This window comes from Notamacropus eugenii, chromosome 1 (assembly GCF_028372415.1).
Source record: "Notamacropus eugenii isolate mMacEug1 chromosome 1, mMacEug1.pri_v2, whole genome shotgun sequence".
In the NCBI taxonomy this organism is placed as follows: Eukaryota; Metazoa; Chordata; class Mammalia; order Diprotodontia; family Macropodidae; genus Notamacropus; species Notamacropus eugenii.
The window spans coordinates 211,843,513-211,858,128 of record NC_092872.1 but is presented as its reverse complement, the minus strand read 5'-3'; the positions used below and the strand labels follow the sequence as shown (position 1 = coordinate 211,858,128).

At 40.2% G+C, this 14,616-nt stretch overlaps 1 protein-coding gene across 2 annotated transcripts in view; it reads left to right on the top strand.

The window, feature by feature from the left end:
- Positions 1-14,616, top strand: part of PDLIM1 (PDZ and LIM domain 1) — a 48,593-nt gene that overhangs the window by 20,145 nt on the left and 13,832 nt on the right. For both annotated transcript variants that reach the window (XM_072625844.1, XM_072625854.1), the window contains one exon: positions 7,852-8,048. In XM_072625844.1, coding sequence (XP_072481945.1) covers positions 7,852-8,048 — 197 coding nt within the window. The remainder of the gene's footprint in view (positions 1-7,851; positions 8,049-14,616) is intronic.

Sequence of the window (14,616 nt, the reverse complement as noted above, 5' to 3'; positions counted from 1 at the left end):
CTTCCCTCTAATTACCCTCTTGACTTTCTTAGTGAGTATCCAAGTCTTAGCATTATAGGATCACCATTTTTGCCAGAGGAGTATGAATCTTGTAGGATTTAGAACCTTAAAAGGCATATAACCCCAGCCCTTCATCTTACAGCTGAGGAAACTGAGATCCGGTGGCTTGTCCAAAGTTCCACAGACAGTAAGTGGGAATACCAAGGTTTGATTAGAGGTCACCTGCTTTCAAATCTAGCATTCTTTCCACTGTACTACATGGGGCTTCCTTGGGTACCCTGAAGTTGCTTCTTTCTTTGTTATCAAAATCTTTTTTTTTTTTTTTTAGCTTATCTCCTCCTGACTAATTTATCTCAGCCTTTTATAGTATCTTGTTCCGAATAGACTCCTGGCATTTCCATCATACTCCCTCCTGGCACCCTAAATCCCCATGGAATGTACGAGTGAACGATGCTGTGTATTTCAATCCAATATATTTCATTCTGACAGCTCAAAGTACTTTCTTGACATTTAGTACCCTGTAGAAGGATCTTACTAGGGCTCTGGGGGGAGAGACAAAAGGGAAATGAAACTGGAGATGAGTGTAAAAGCCTGATTATTGTGTGAAACTGTGTCAAGTTCCTGGAGAAAGAGGCGGTGGCCCTGGAGGATCTCTGAGGTTCTTCCACCTCTAACGGTTCCCAACTCCAAATAATTTCTTGGGAACAACTGTATTTGTTATTCCTGACATGTAGATGATTTGTACCCCAGGCACACTGTGTGGTTTCTGAGATTCAATCAATTGACACTCATTTATTTAAGCAGTGACTATATGTCAGACAGACACGAGGCTAAGCATTGGGCATACAAGTACAAAAGAGAGACAGTCCCTGCTTTCAAGGAACTTAGATTCTAGGATGAGTTTTCCTTGAAATTTTAGTCATTCCTGCCCTCAAAATAACTTCGTTAACTAGTTTGTTATTGTTAATTAGATGATGCTGTGAAGAATGACGTAAGGAAACATGAAAGCTGGGAAGTTTGGGATTATCTCACCATTATCTCAAGATTGTCCCCTCCTTTCTGTCCTCACTGTCATCATTTTAATGAAGCCCCCTACCCGGTCTTCTCATCTCTTATCTCTCCCAATTCCAGTCTATCCTTCACACATCTGCTGGACATATCTCCTTTATACTGAGTTCTAATCAATTAATCAACAGTGGCCTACTAAGTACCAGACACTATATTAGGTATGTGGTCATAGAATCATTGATTTAGAGCTGAAAGGGACCTTGGATGTCTCAAGTCCAACCCCCTCATTTGCAGAAGAAGGAACTGTGGCCCGGTAAAGTTAGATTGGTTCCTCACGGTTAAGTCCCTGAGGTGGGGCTTGTCAATTTTCAAAGCCTTTCAGTGGCTCCCGAAAGTTCAGACAAAGACCTTCCACTAATTAGTACCACCTTCCTTTCCAACTTGACCTCCCATTTCCCTGTTTTTACTCAGGCCTATCATAGCCAAATGGGACTATCTTCTCTCTTTTTAATACTCCCTTGTTTTCCAATCTGTGTGTCTTTGTTCATGCTGTTTTCTGTGTCTAGAATGTTTTTCCTATTCCCTTGTAGAACCTCTACCTTGCCATCCTTTTCTGTGTCTAGGATGTTCTTCCTCTTTCCTTGTAGAACCTCTACCTTGCCATCCTTTTCTGTGTCTAGGATGTTCTTCCTCTTCCCTTGTAGAACCTCTACCTTGCCATCCTTTTCTGTGTCTAGGATGTTCTTCCTCTTCCCTTGTAGAACCTCTACCTTGCCATCCTTTTCAATCCACCTCAAACTTTCTGTATAAAGTCTTCTCTGATTGCTGCTCTTCTCGATGCTGAGTGAGCTTGTGTTAAATTAAATTGATAATCTATAATTCCCACCACTCTTCCTTCCCTCCGTGTACATGTGTAAATTCCCTCGGGTATTTCTTCATAGAATATAAGCTAGTGGAGGGAGGGGCTTTTATTTTTGGCTTTGTATTCTCACTATCTCAGTGTTTGGTGTGTGATAAAAGTTTACTAAATAGTCACCGGGTCATACTGGATGGGGGAACGAGCTGGTCTCTGAGTCAGGAAGACCTGGGTTCAAGTCCTTTTGGTTACGATCCCAAGTAAGGCATTGAATTCTCAGTGGCCCAAGCAAGACTGAGTTGTGTAGCAGGTACTGATCGGCACTGATGGGAGTTTTTTTCACTGGGAATTCCTGATACCAGTGAAATCACATGTCTATTCTTCTTCCCCATTCCAAGCTTATTGATTAATAGATTTATTGGTAGAAATAGAAGATTAACCAGAGAGTAAAAATGAACCAATATCTTCAGTGTAAGGGCTACCCTGAGTCACTATCCCCATTAATGTTTTGAGTTTTTTTATTTTTCCTATTAATATGATGAATTGTTTTTCACCATATTAAACATGTTACAAAAAAAGCAAGAAAAATAAATGAAAAACATGTTTTTATATGATGAATTATGTTTGTAGTTTTCTTTTACTAGCTCTGATCTAAAAATAAAATAAACCCTATGTGATGCTAATGGAAAACCCTTTTATGCAGTGCCTTATCATATTTACTCAGATTTTATTTAGGGTTTGTGTGCTTTTTCATTGATGTTCATTATCTCTACTTCTGTGGTGTTGACATTTTCGGGTTTGGAGATGAAAATCAAATTTTTCTCATGAAATGAGCTAGGTAACATAGCATCCTTTTTCTATATTTTGGAAAAATAGCTTGTGTGGAATTGAAATGACTGGTTCTTTAAAAATTTGGAAACACTTGTAGTGAATACATCAGGGCCAGGTATACTTTGGGAGGAAATCCTACGGTTTAATTCAATTTGACCAACAATTATTTTAGATTGGGGGAAAGCAATTAGGATTAAGTGATTTGCCCAGGGTTACACAGCTAATAAGTATCTGAGGTTAGATTTGAACTCAGGTCTAGGGCCAATGCTCTATCCACTGCACCACCCCAGCTGGTCTTCAATTTGACAAACATTTATTAAATGTCTGCTTGTGTGACCAGCAGTGTGCTAGGAGCTGGGGGTACAAAGACAAATCAAATGGATCCTGCCCTCAAGAAGCATCTATTCTACTTGGGGATATAACATGGGCATAGATAAATAAGTCTAAGATCATTTGAGGGGAGGAGAGTACTGGGGAACCTCTTGAGGCTCCTGGAAGGAAACTTGAGATTCTAAGAGGCAGAGGGGAAAAGAGAGTCATTACAGGCATTGGAGACAGCCTGTTCAATGACGTGGAGATAATGACGTGGTAACCTGATTGTGGAGGGCCTTAAATGCCAGGCTGGTCAATCTGTAATCTTCCTTAGAGACAGCAGGGAGCCACTGAAGATATTTGAGCAGGATGGCAACATGATCAGACCTGTGTTTTGGGAATGTTACTTTGGCAGTTGTGTGGAGGTTGACTTATAGATTGGAAACTGAGAGACCAAGGAGGAAGCTATTGTAATAGTATAGGTGAGGGATGATAAGGCCTGAACTAGCATAGCTATAGTATGAATAGAAAAAAGGGAATGAATTAGAAAGATGCTATACATATTAAGGGAGAAAAGGAGTGGTCAAAATCAGAAACTTTGGTGACTAGAAAAATGGTGGTGCTCTCAAAAAAAATAAGGCAAACAGATTCATTTGGGGCATGTTGAATTTGAGATCTTGATTGGCCATCCAGAAGAAAGCTGGCAGAGCAGGGGTAGAATTCAAGAGAAAGATGAAAGTGTTATGTATAGACTAGGAAGTCAGAAATCATTGAACCCATGGGAGCTAAGGAGATTAACCAGGGAAAGAAGAAAAGGGGCTCCAAGATAGAAATTGGTATAACAGCAAGGACCCCAGCATACACAGGAGGGCCTGCAGTACAGGTTCTTAGATCAGCTTCTCTAAAAGGAAAGCAACTTTAAGAGGGTTCGACAATCACTTTAATCAAACACGTATACCAACAGAGAAAATACAAGCAGGACCAACAGACAGCTTCCAACTGTCTGATCATCTGGCACAGGAATCTTCTTCCAAAAACTAAGTCCCAAAGCAAAACTTCACCTCAAACTACATAGATACTCTTTTCAGAGCCAGAGGCACAACCTCTCATGACCCAGGACCTGACCAACAATCAGCAAAAGGTATGGGTCCTCATACAAAACAAGCCTCCCCCAGTCAAGCCTCCCTGAATAGCCCTACCTGAGGCCTATCAATGGGCAGGGAAGATTTTTAACTTCCGTTACACCTGGTTGGTTCTCTTTTGCTTAGAGGGCAAGAAATGGACAATGAACAGGCAAAAGAAACCAAAAAGGACTGGGGAGAGGAAAAAGAACTAAAAGACAAGGAATCCAAGGGAGAAAAGGGTATTTATGAGTGGAGGGTAATGGACAATATGAACACTAGTAGGTAAGTCAAGTAGAGTGGAGCCTGAGCAAAAGGCATTGGATTTAGTAGCTGATAACCTTGGGCAGCTAGGTGGTAAAGTGAATACAGTGCCAGGACTGCAGTCAGGAAGACTCATCTATTCCACCGAAGGGTCAAGACTATGAAGGGAAGAGAATGAGACCAGAGGCAGGCTTGCTGGACTGGGAAAAATGGAGAAAATGGGGGAGGCTGATAGCCACAATGAGGCAGAGAGGGAGATGGAAGGCTCATGTAGGGATTCCACATTTTAGGATCATAGAAAGTGTCCAGTCACAGGCGATGGTGAGATCTGAAATGTGACCATCTCTCTATGTGGAGTGAAGATGTGGGATCATGGGAGTCTAAGGCTGGTGAAGTGGGAGGCCAGAGTGTTGAAGAGAAGAGGATTCCATATACTAAAGCCCATGAAGATGAGGACACGGGTTGGAAATTCATTTTTTGTGACTAATCCATGAACCTTTGCAAACAGTGTGTCCCCTTGGCCTGCAATTAATTTACCACTATATGTGAACTTTATTCATGTTAATGTTTAACACTACAATTTTTTATATCAGGGCAAGGACAGGGTTTTATTTAACAGAATCATAATATTTCAGGGTTGGAAGGACTATAATTTTAAAATGAACAATTTGACCATTTGATCTGAGGTATTCTGAAAAGTGAGGTTGTTGATTTCAGTTATTTTTCTCTCCACCTATTCTTGCTTTTCTGTCGCTTTTTCTTTTAGGTTTTCGCAGCTTTATCTGGAACATAAATGTTCACTGTTGTTAGTTTAATTGTTTAATGTATCTTTTCCAATTATCGAGTGCTCTTGTTTCATTTTTTTTGTAAGATCTGCTTTGACTGATTTCTATGAGGGCCATCTCAGAGACAAGTTAGACTTTAGATTACTCGTCCCTAACTTTTTAGTCAATTATATCTTTTGGTTTTAAATGCATCTCTTGGAAGCAACAGATTGTTGGATTTTGTTTCTAAACCTAGTTAATGCCTTCTGCTGTTAATAGAGTTCAGCCCATTTACATTTCAAGTTTTAAGTATTAGGGAATGAATAGTTGTCTTCTCAGCCATCTTGTAAGCTTCTTATCAGACCAGGCTAATTTTGTTTTCTCTTCCTTGGCTTGAATTGTAAACTTTTTATTTTCCTTCATTCCATATTCAAAAGTAGTCTTACTTATTGTAATTGGTTTCCCAATATTTTAAACAAAATATTTTATCACAACTGTATCAAATCATTTGTGATTATTTATTTTGATTAAGAGAAGCAGTGTGGCATGGGTAGAGACATAGTCAAGAAGACCTGATCCCAGCAAATGACTTAATCTCTCAGTACCCTCAGGCAACAATCTGACACCTTAATTAGGAATGACTACTGATCTGCTTTGGCAGAGGGAATTCCACAATGGGAGTTCTCCTATACTAATGAACTCACAGATCTGACCAAAGGGAAAAAGTGATTATTAATTAAACCTTGAACTTCCTCCTAGACTCAGCACATGATGCAGATTTAGCATTTTTGTTTAATCTCCCTCCCTTTTCCCCTCCCCCACCCCTTGTTTATATCTTGGCAGTCTGTAGCTGTTTATAAAATTGGACTTTTACACCGCTGTTCTCATAGCATCTGGCCTAATTCACCTATTGATTTTACTTTACAGCTAAGCCTGCTCTTTGTTAACCTTCAAAGACACTTGTCTGTTTCCTGTGTCTTTCATCTCCTTTAGGCTCCTCCTTTAGGCTCTGTGATACTTTGCAGCCATGGGACAAATTTTTTTTCAGGCTTTTGAGTTCTTGAAATATTCTTTTCATCCCTTCAGAAAGATAAGTTCTCTTTGCCCAGGTAGCATTGCTTTCCCTTCCAAGCTCTACAGGATCTCTTGAGTGAGGTCTGCATTCTCAGCCTTGTTTCTCTAAATGTTCTCGAGTTTTCTCCTTCCTTCTTTCTACTCACAAACTCCAGTGGCTTCCTATTACCTCTTAAGATCAAATACAAATTCCTCTGTTTGGCATTTAAAGTTCTACACTTCACATCTTTGTGTCTTTACTTTGTATCTTTCCAGTCTTCTTTTTAACACCAAATTTTGTTTTTTCATTGAATATATATTTATTTTCTCTTCTTCCTCCAGTAAAAAAAGAAGACCAATAAAACCTTTGTAACAAATATACATACTCAAGCAAAACAATTTTCATTTTGGTCATGTCAAAAAATGTGTCACATTCTGCCTATTTTGTCCTTTACCTCTCTTTCAAGGGTGGCAAGCAGACCAGTAGGAGTGGTTAAGTCATTTTTCAGTCATATCAGACTCTGTAACCTTTTTTTGCGGGGGGCATTTCTTGGCAAAGATACTGGAGTGGTTTGATATTTCCTTCTCCAGCTCATTTTACAGGTGAGGAAACAGGCCCAGAGAGGTTAGGTGATTTGCCTAAGGTCACACATGTGCTAAGTTGCAACTCAAGGATGCAAACCCAAGCTCCTTGATTCCAGATCCAGGAGTCTTTCCACTCCATTATGACTGGCATATAGTAATAGGTGCTTAGTTCATTGATTGAATAACTTTGGTCATCAGTGGACATTAAGGTTGACCTTGTCAAGAAAAGGGCCATCCCTTCTTCATAGAACTGAGAAGAGGAGGAGAATTGAGGATGATGTAGAGAGATACTGTAGTACTGAATAGGGGAGAAGGTAGAGATTACAGCAAATGGCCTTTGTTTCTTTTTTAGTTTGGGAGGTGGTGTGGTATGATAGATAGAGGGATGACCTGGGAGCCAGAAAGACCTGAGTTCAAGACTCATCTCTGATTTATATTGGTTCTGTGACCTTGGACAAGTCAGTTGACCTCTCAATGACCTGAATAATTGTGTGAGACCATACATTGCAGAGAAGGTGCTATCTGCACAATGATGAAGTAAGCTTTGCATCTGGGAGTTTTCTGTGCCAATGAAATAACACGTTGATTTCCCAACCATTTTCACTCTGTTTCTTTATGTTCATTTATTTTTCCCATCCTTCCTCAATTGTGTTTCTCTCTATTTCACGGGTCACCAGGGTCACCTAGTAAACAACTCACCCACTGGTACTCAACTAGACCGATCCTCAGAGAACAGCCACAGTCTGCAAATATCTCTGGACCAAGACTCAGAGCATTCTCAGCTTTGAAGAAGCCACCAGAGCTTTTACTCAGTTGTTGTAGTCTTCAAGGACCCAGGGCCACTTGAATGCCAAGAGGAGACATAATAAGATAATTTTCACCACATGTGTCCAGGTCTCTAGAAAAGTACAGAGTGATTGACTATTCACGGAGAGATTTTATTTAGTTTATTTAGTTCCAGAAACTCTGGGACTTTGTATATAATTATGAACCCACCCGGTCTCCCCACACCTTCGTTTTTCCATAACTGATTTGTCCTTTGTTCCCCTGTGTCCAGGAAGTCTTGCACATAGGAAGTGCCCATAACCGAAGCGCCATGCCTTTCTCGGCCAGCCCAGCATCCAGTGCTTCCCCTCGCATCATCACTGCCCAATACAACAACCCGGCCAAACTCTACTCTTCAGAAAACATCTCTAACTTCAATAATGCCTTGGAGTCGAAGACCGCGGCCAGTGTAGAGCAAAACAATGGAATGTGAGTAGGTCTATATTCTCTCCTCTTGTTTCCTGAGACAGGGCCAGAGTGGATTGATGCTTTATCCTGGGATGGGGTCTACAGGGTTATTTTATATCATAATGATATATTAGTTTTTTTCCCTTTCTGATTCTGTAGAGATCCTTGTGTGTTTTAAACTGGTATAGTCTTAATATCACCACATTGTCTGAGATAATGCTAGAGATCCGAGGGTCATCCATTGGGCTAGAATGTACCTTAGAGGTCATTTAGTCCAACTGCACATCTTATGTAACTGACATCCAGTCAGTGAATAAGCATTTACTAAGCACCTGTTATATACCATGTAGAGGCAAAAGACAGTGTCTTCCCTGAAGGCGCTTACAAAGTAATGGGAGAGATAACATACAAACAAATATGTAGAAAGCGTAAAAACATGAAAAAAGCATAAAATAAAAAATATTAAAATAATAAAGCATATTATTTTAATATATTTATTATTTAATATATTATAATATAAATATAATTACTATAATATAAATATAATATGAAAGTTTTTAAAATAAATAAACTAAAGCATAAAAAACATAAAAACAAATACATAGAAAGGCTAACTAGAAAATAATTAATAGAGGAAAGATACTGGAATTAAGTGAGGTCAGGGAAGATTCCTGTAAAAAATGAGATTTTAGTTGGGATTTAAAGGAAGCCAAGGAGGTCGGTAATGACTTGTTCAAAGTCACACAACCACATCTGAGTTAGGATTTCAATCCATGTTTTGCTAATTCCAATTCTAGAGCTTTATCTGCCATCCTAGAGGTGTTAAAAACCCATAACACTCAAGAATATGATCTGGACCAGATTAATATCTAATGGGGAGATTATTTAGCAAAATAAATAAAATTGCAATAAAACAGAGATAATGTTAATTTGTGGTTTCTAAGTCAATATGCAGCCCACAGGGATCCTTATGTATGGTTTAGTAGCTCCCATTTGTACTTGAGTTGGGGCTAGGTACCACTGCACTACAAAATGAGTTATTATCAATGTGAAGGGGTGGGTGAGTTCCTTTACATGTTTACTCTTAACTCTACCAGTAAGAATTTATACAGTAAAGTTTTTATAATGTCTGAAGGGAGTATTCTGGAGTTTTAGCAGTCTGGTGAAGCCTAGGGACCTCTTCTCAGAATAATGTTTTAAATGTGCAAAATAAAATACATAGAGTTACAAATGAAACCAATTATATTAAAATGCAATTATCAAAATATTAATAAAGCAAGTTCAAGAACTCCTGGTGTGGAAAGTCAGCACTTGCTGGAAACAAAGTCAGGTGAGAAAGCATGGTAGGATGAGAATGGGGTATCTTTTGGGGATTCAATGTATTGGGAGCTCAGGCATTTAACACACAAAGTTTCACTTAAATATTAGATCCTTCTTTCCCTAAGCCCTGAAAGAAAATTCTCGTTGTAAAAGTAACTGAAATAGCCCATGGTGCCAGGCCTCTTGGTCATGGTTGACTTTGCCTTGGGCCTATTCTAGTTGAGTATGAGGAGGAGAAAAAGGAAGTAAGCCTGTCTTATACTGTCCCGTATTGAAATGCATACGATTGGGGATTAATAGTTCAATAAGTGTCATGTGGTATGGGGGACAGAGCACTGACTCTGGAGGGAGTTAGGTTCAAGATCCAACTTTGGCAACACTACGTGTGTGACAAGCCACCAAACCTTTGTGGCCCTGATTTTTCTCATTTGCAAAATGGGAAGTGGAAGGATGGTGGTAGACCAGATGACCTTTGAAGTTCCTTCCAGCTTTTAGATCAATGATTCTATTAAAGAGATCTGATGACTTAGGACAAATAAGTAATGTTCACATAGTTTTAGTATCACTTGGATTTTTTCCCTTTTACTAATGTCTTCCTTCTCTCATGCTGTGTCTCTCCCTCTGAAATGACAAAATCTGAAACTGTCTCTAAACCCTCTTCCCCCCCTACCCCAAGCTTCTCTGCAGCATCCTGTTGTCCTTTTCATAACAGCCCTCCTGATACACATCCTTGCAAAGGAGGGACTCCTCCATGTCCAACCATCTTGGATAGATGATTCCTGGAGAGCTCATGTGCTTTCCCTCTCTGTGGGAATGGAGTTAGCCCATGCATTTTCCTCCCTCTTCTGGTTCTCTTGATGAAGAAAAGCCTGGATGCTTCTGAGAGGCAAATTTGCTCCTAATAACCCTGCTCTGACAAGGTAATCTGGCCTGTGCTTCACTAGCCTTGGCATCACCCCCAGCATGCTCCAGTCACCTCCCTGGGGATCGGTGAGAGATCTGCAGTCTGGCCCATTTTTCCTTTTTTCCTGTTAGCCCAGAATCCTTTGTCTCTAAGATAATGCATGGGTCGCTCCGCAGGTGATGTTTGTTCTTCGTCACGTGCAGTTCCGAGCTTGTGAATGCATGTCATTGTCTGTTTTGTATGAAGTCACTGTGGTGAATCCAGTCCCAGACAGATTTGAAAATGGGAGGCATTGTTCAGTGGAATGAGGAAGGCTAGGCAACAGTGAATACTGGACTCAGCAGACAGGTGTGGGTTTCAGAGGCTGTTCTCTCCCTGGGGCTCTGGTTTGAGCCTTGCATAGGTCAGCAGTGTGTAAGTCCCTGGGCAGAGGCCTCTTTGATGATCTAAACTGCGCTGAGGCATCTTAGCCATTTTCCTCTGCTTCCAATACTGAAAACAGAAATGCAACTTGAACCATCCAAAAAGCCAGTGTCTCATTTGTTCCCCCCAAATACACTGTTCTCCCTTCTCCCACTCCAGCAATCTCTGTGGAGGGAATTATGCAGTAGTGAGTGAATATAATAAAGGAATATGTACTCAGGTTAGGTTAGTGGGAGAGGGAAGGCTCTTTTTCTGGCTAGGAGTCAGAGTGTCTGGTTTTAAGCTGTGTGACTTAGATCAAGTCATTTCATCTTTTCTATCTTCCATTTCCTCATTTGGAAAATGGGGCCAACTCTTATACTTAACCTGCCTAAAAGGGTTGTAGGAGTCACATGAGAAGATAGGTATAAAGTGCTTCTAATTTAAGTGATCTAGCATTTGTTGTTTTGTTGCTAGATACTAAGGATACAAAGGTATAGAGGTCCTGCCCTCAAGGAACTTATATTCTACCGAGGGGAGATGATAAATGTACAAGTTGGTAAATTCAAGATAATTTGAGAAGGGAGAAAGCAACAAATCCCAACCCTTACAGGAAATGTCAAGTACTATATTTTGCCAGCAGTTAGGAAGAACAGTGAAAAGTGTCAGGCCTGGAGTCAGAAAGACTCATCTTCCTGTATTAATATCTGGCCTCAGACAGTTATGTGACCCTGGGCAAGTCACTTTACCCTGCTTGCCTCAGTTTCCTCATTTGTAAAATGAGCTGGAGAAGGAAATGGCCCACCACCCTTTGCCAAGAAAACCCCAATTGGGTCACGAAGAGTTGGACATGACAGAATAACAGTAACATTATATGGTGCTGGGCACTTTGCTGAGTAAATATAGAGATCTTGCCGTTCTTGTCTTTTGGGAGCTTATTCTCCCTCACCTCTGAACAGGGTCCTTCCATGAGAGGGTAGAAGTATAAATACATTTGGGTAGATGAGTTTGCTGTCTTGTAGGAATGCCTTCACCTTTCTTCTCCCAGCTTGACTCTTGAGCTCAACCAATAAAAATAAATCCATTTTGGCTTATCCAGTAATTAGCAATTCTACATAGAGCCTAAACTTGGGACTCTTCTATAGATCCCATACATATAGTGCAGGCCAGTAAGCTCTTAGTGAGTATGTGATGATGGTGCCAGGCAACAGTCAACTTTCCAACTTAACTTCACTGGAGTCTCAGTTACCTCATCTGTAAAAAAAAAAAAAGGGGGGGGGAGGAGGGCAGAGACTGGACGATAGCCTCTGATCTACTGGTAGAAATATGGTATCCAAAATAAATTATGTAACAGTCCTTTGTACTTGGACCTGGTCAAACCGCATCTGCAAGTTTCTTCTGTCCTGATAAACTGGAACAAGTCCAAGAGCACAACTGAAACACTGAAGGTTTTGATGCTGGGTTATGTGAGGAGTTGAGGGGTCTTTAAGGCTAGAATTCAAGCTAGTTTTCTTTAAGGCTCTCAAAGACTGTCCTATGGAATAAAGATTAGATTAGCTCTGGGTACTTCCATCAAACAAGGTGACACAACTTCCAAGTCTAGATCTAGGATGCTATAAACCACGTGGTCATTTCTGCATAAATTCATCTCCTGATGTAATCAGAATGTCCACCAAAGCACCCCTCTGCCTTGTTCTGATATATATTTCAAAGATAACAACAGTGGGTCCCTGCCCAACCTCCACTCAATGGCTGTTTTTGGACCCTCCTGGCTTAGAGTGAAAGTCAATACTAACAGTTTCTCTTTGAAACAACAACCCTAAGGCTCCTGCCCCTCCCAGTGTGATTTATCTATTTATTTTTTTCTTCTCTATTAAAGGGGCCATCCCCCTGACTACTTTTTAAAGATGCTTATTCACTGAATGGGCATTACCTCACTTTAAGTGAGTACCTGAAAAAGCCTTAGCCTAAAAGGCCAAAGTCTCCCATTTTATCCTGAGCCTTCTTCATTCATCCTGATGAATATCTGGTCACTGAATCCAGATGGCTCAGGAGGAGAAAGTGAGGCTGGTGACCTTGCATAGCCCTCCCTCACTCAAAATAAAGTCAAGTGCAAGTCATGTCATCATATCTCTGATGGCATGGTCTTCTTCAAAAACAAAGGAGGAACATAATACAACAATTTCAAAGGTAGTGATTAGGCAGATTCCTGAGGAATCACAGCATCCATGTTTTGTGCTGTCTTTATTATTCTCTAATACATAGGCCTAATTCTTTATTAGAAGTTAAATCACTCTGGGAAGAAGGGAGGGGAAAAAGGAAAGTGATGTGAAAAGCAAAAGAGATTAATAATAAAAACCTACCTAAAAAGGAAGTTAGATGATTTGTCTGGAGTCACACAGTCAGTAAGGACCAGAATCAGAACTCTAATTACTCCTAGTTAGAAAATAGACATTTCCCTTCTTCAGACAGCCTTAACCTGAGCATCTTTCATGCACTCATCTGACCTCAGGGAGACCTTAAGAGGACTCCATAGTTTTGGTTTCTAAGTGTCCATGTCCTTCCCTTTGACTCAAGCAGAAAATAATATTACATTTTGCCTCCTTCCTTCCAGTTCCTCTAATTATTCTTCCCCTCCCAACCCCTAAACCCTCCCCGCCCTCCCAGTTCCCTGTCCCACATTCAGCTTCCTGATCCTTGAGGAAGTGAACAGGTTAGCCACAGGCAAGTCCTATCTCCTCTGAAAAGTCCACATCATGAAGGATTTTTTCATATCTCTTTTTTTATGGTGCAGTAATTAGACTTGATAAAAAGGTGTTGTGTCACCTTGTTTGATGGAACTACTCAGAGCTAATCTAATTTTTATTCCATAGGACAGTCTTTGAGAGCCTTAAAGAAAACTAGCTTGAATTCTAGCCTTAAAGACCCCTCAACTCCTCACATAACCCAGCATCAAAACCTTCAGTGTTTCAGTTGTGCTCTTGGACTTGTTCCAGTTTATCAGGACAGAAGAAACTTGCAGATGCGGTTTGACCAGGTCCAAGTACAAAGGACTGTTACATAATTTATTTTGGATACCATATTTCTATTAATGTAGCCTGAAATTGAACTGGATTTTTTGGTAGCTAATTCACATGTCATATTGAATTAAACACCCAGGTGTGGTTTATATGAAGTGCTACGTAGCTGAATTGAATCATTAAATGTTTAAAACTGAATGGTCCCAAACTGATCCTGGTCTAGGCTGCGCCACTTACAAACTGTGGGACTTTACAATTATCTTTATGTGAGTCCATCTTGTTAGTTTTGAGCAGTCATTTTGGCCTGTCAAAATTATTTTCAGTGTCATAAAGCCTCTACTAGCTTTCCCTGTCTTCTTCGTGTTATCTGTTGATTAGATAGAGTATGTTCAAGGGCTTCCTCTATGTCAATGCTAAAAGATTTGGATAGGACAGGCTGTTCGCAGAACTGTGTTGCTCACCACCAAAGAATTCCCTCCAACTTGGCATCTGTCCATTGATCAGTACTGTGATTAATTAATTAATCTGTTCTGAAGCCACATTCCATCTAATACATAGTTCTGTTTCACCCATCTGCTTCTCTATAACTGACAGTTCTTTGTTCCCCCTCTCATCCTGGATGAGATCCTACTTCCTTATAATAGTTCCATTATGATGCACTTTTGCATTTTAAAAATGATTTCCTTAAATGTCTCAAATTATTTGTCTGGATTAATTGTCCAGATCTTTGATTTTATCAGTGTTAAGAACTTCCAGTGGAGGCTCCCTCCACCAATACGATGGACAAACCCTTCATAACTTCTATTCTTAGAGACTATAGTTACTTGGAGGCACAAGAAATAAAGGGATTTCTCTTCTCCTCCCCTCCCTTACCCTCCTGTTCTTTCTCCTCCCTTCTCTTTTCTTTCCTTCACTTCCTTTCCCTTTATTCCTGTCATCCCAT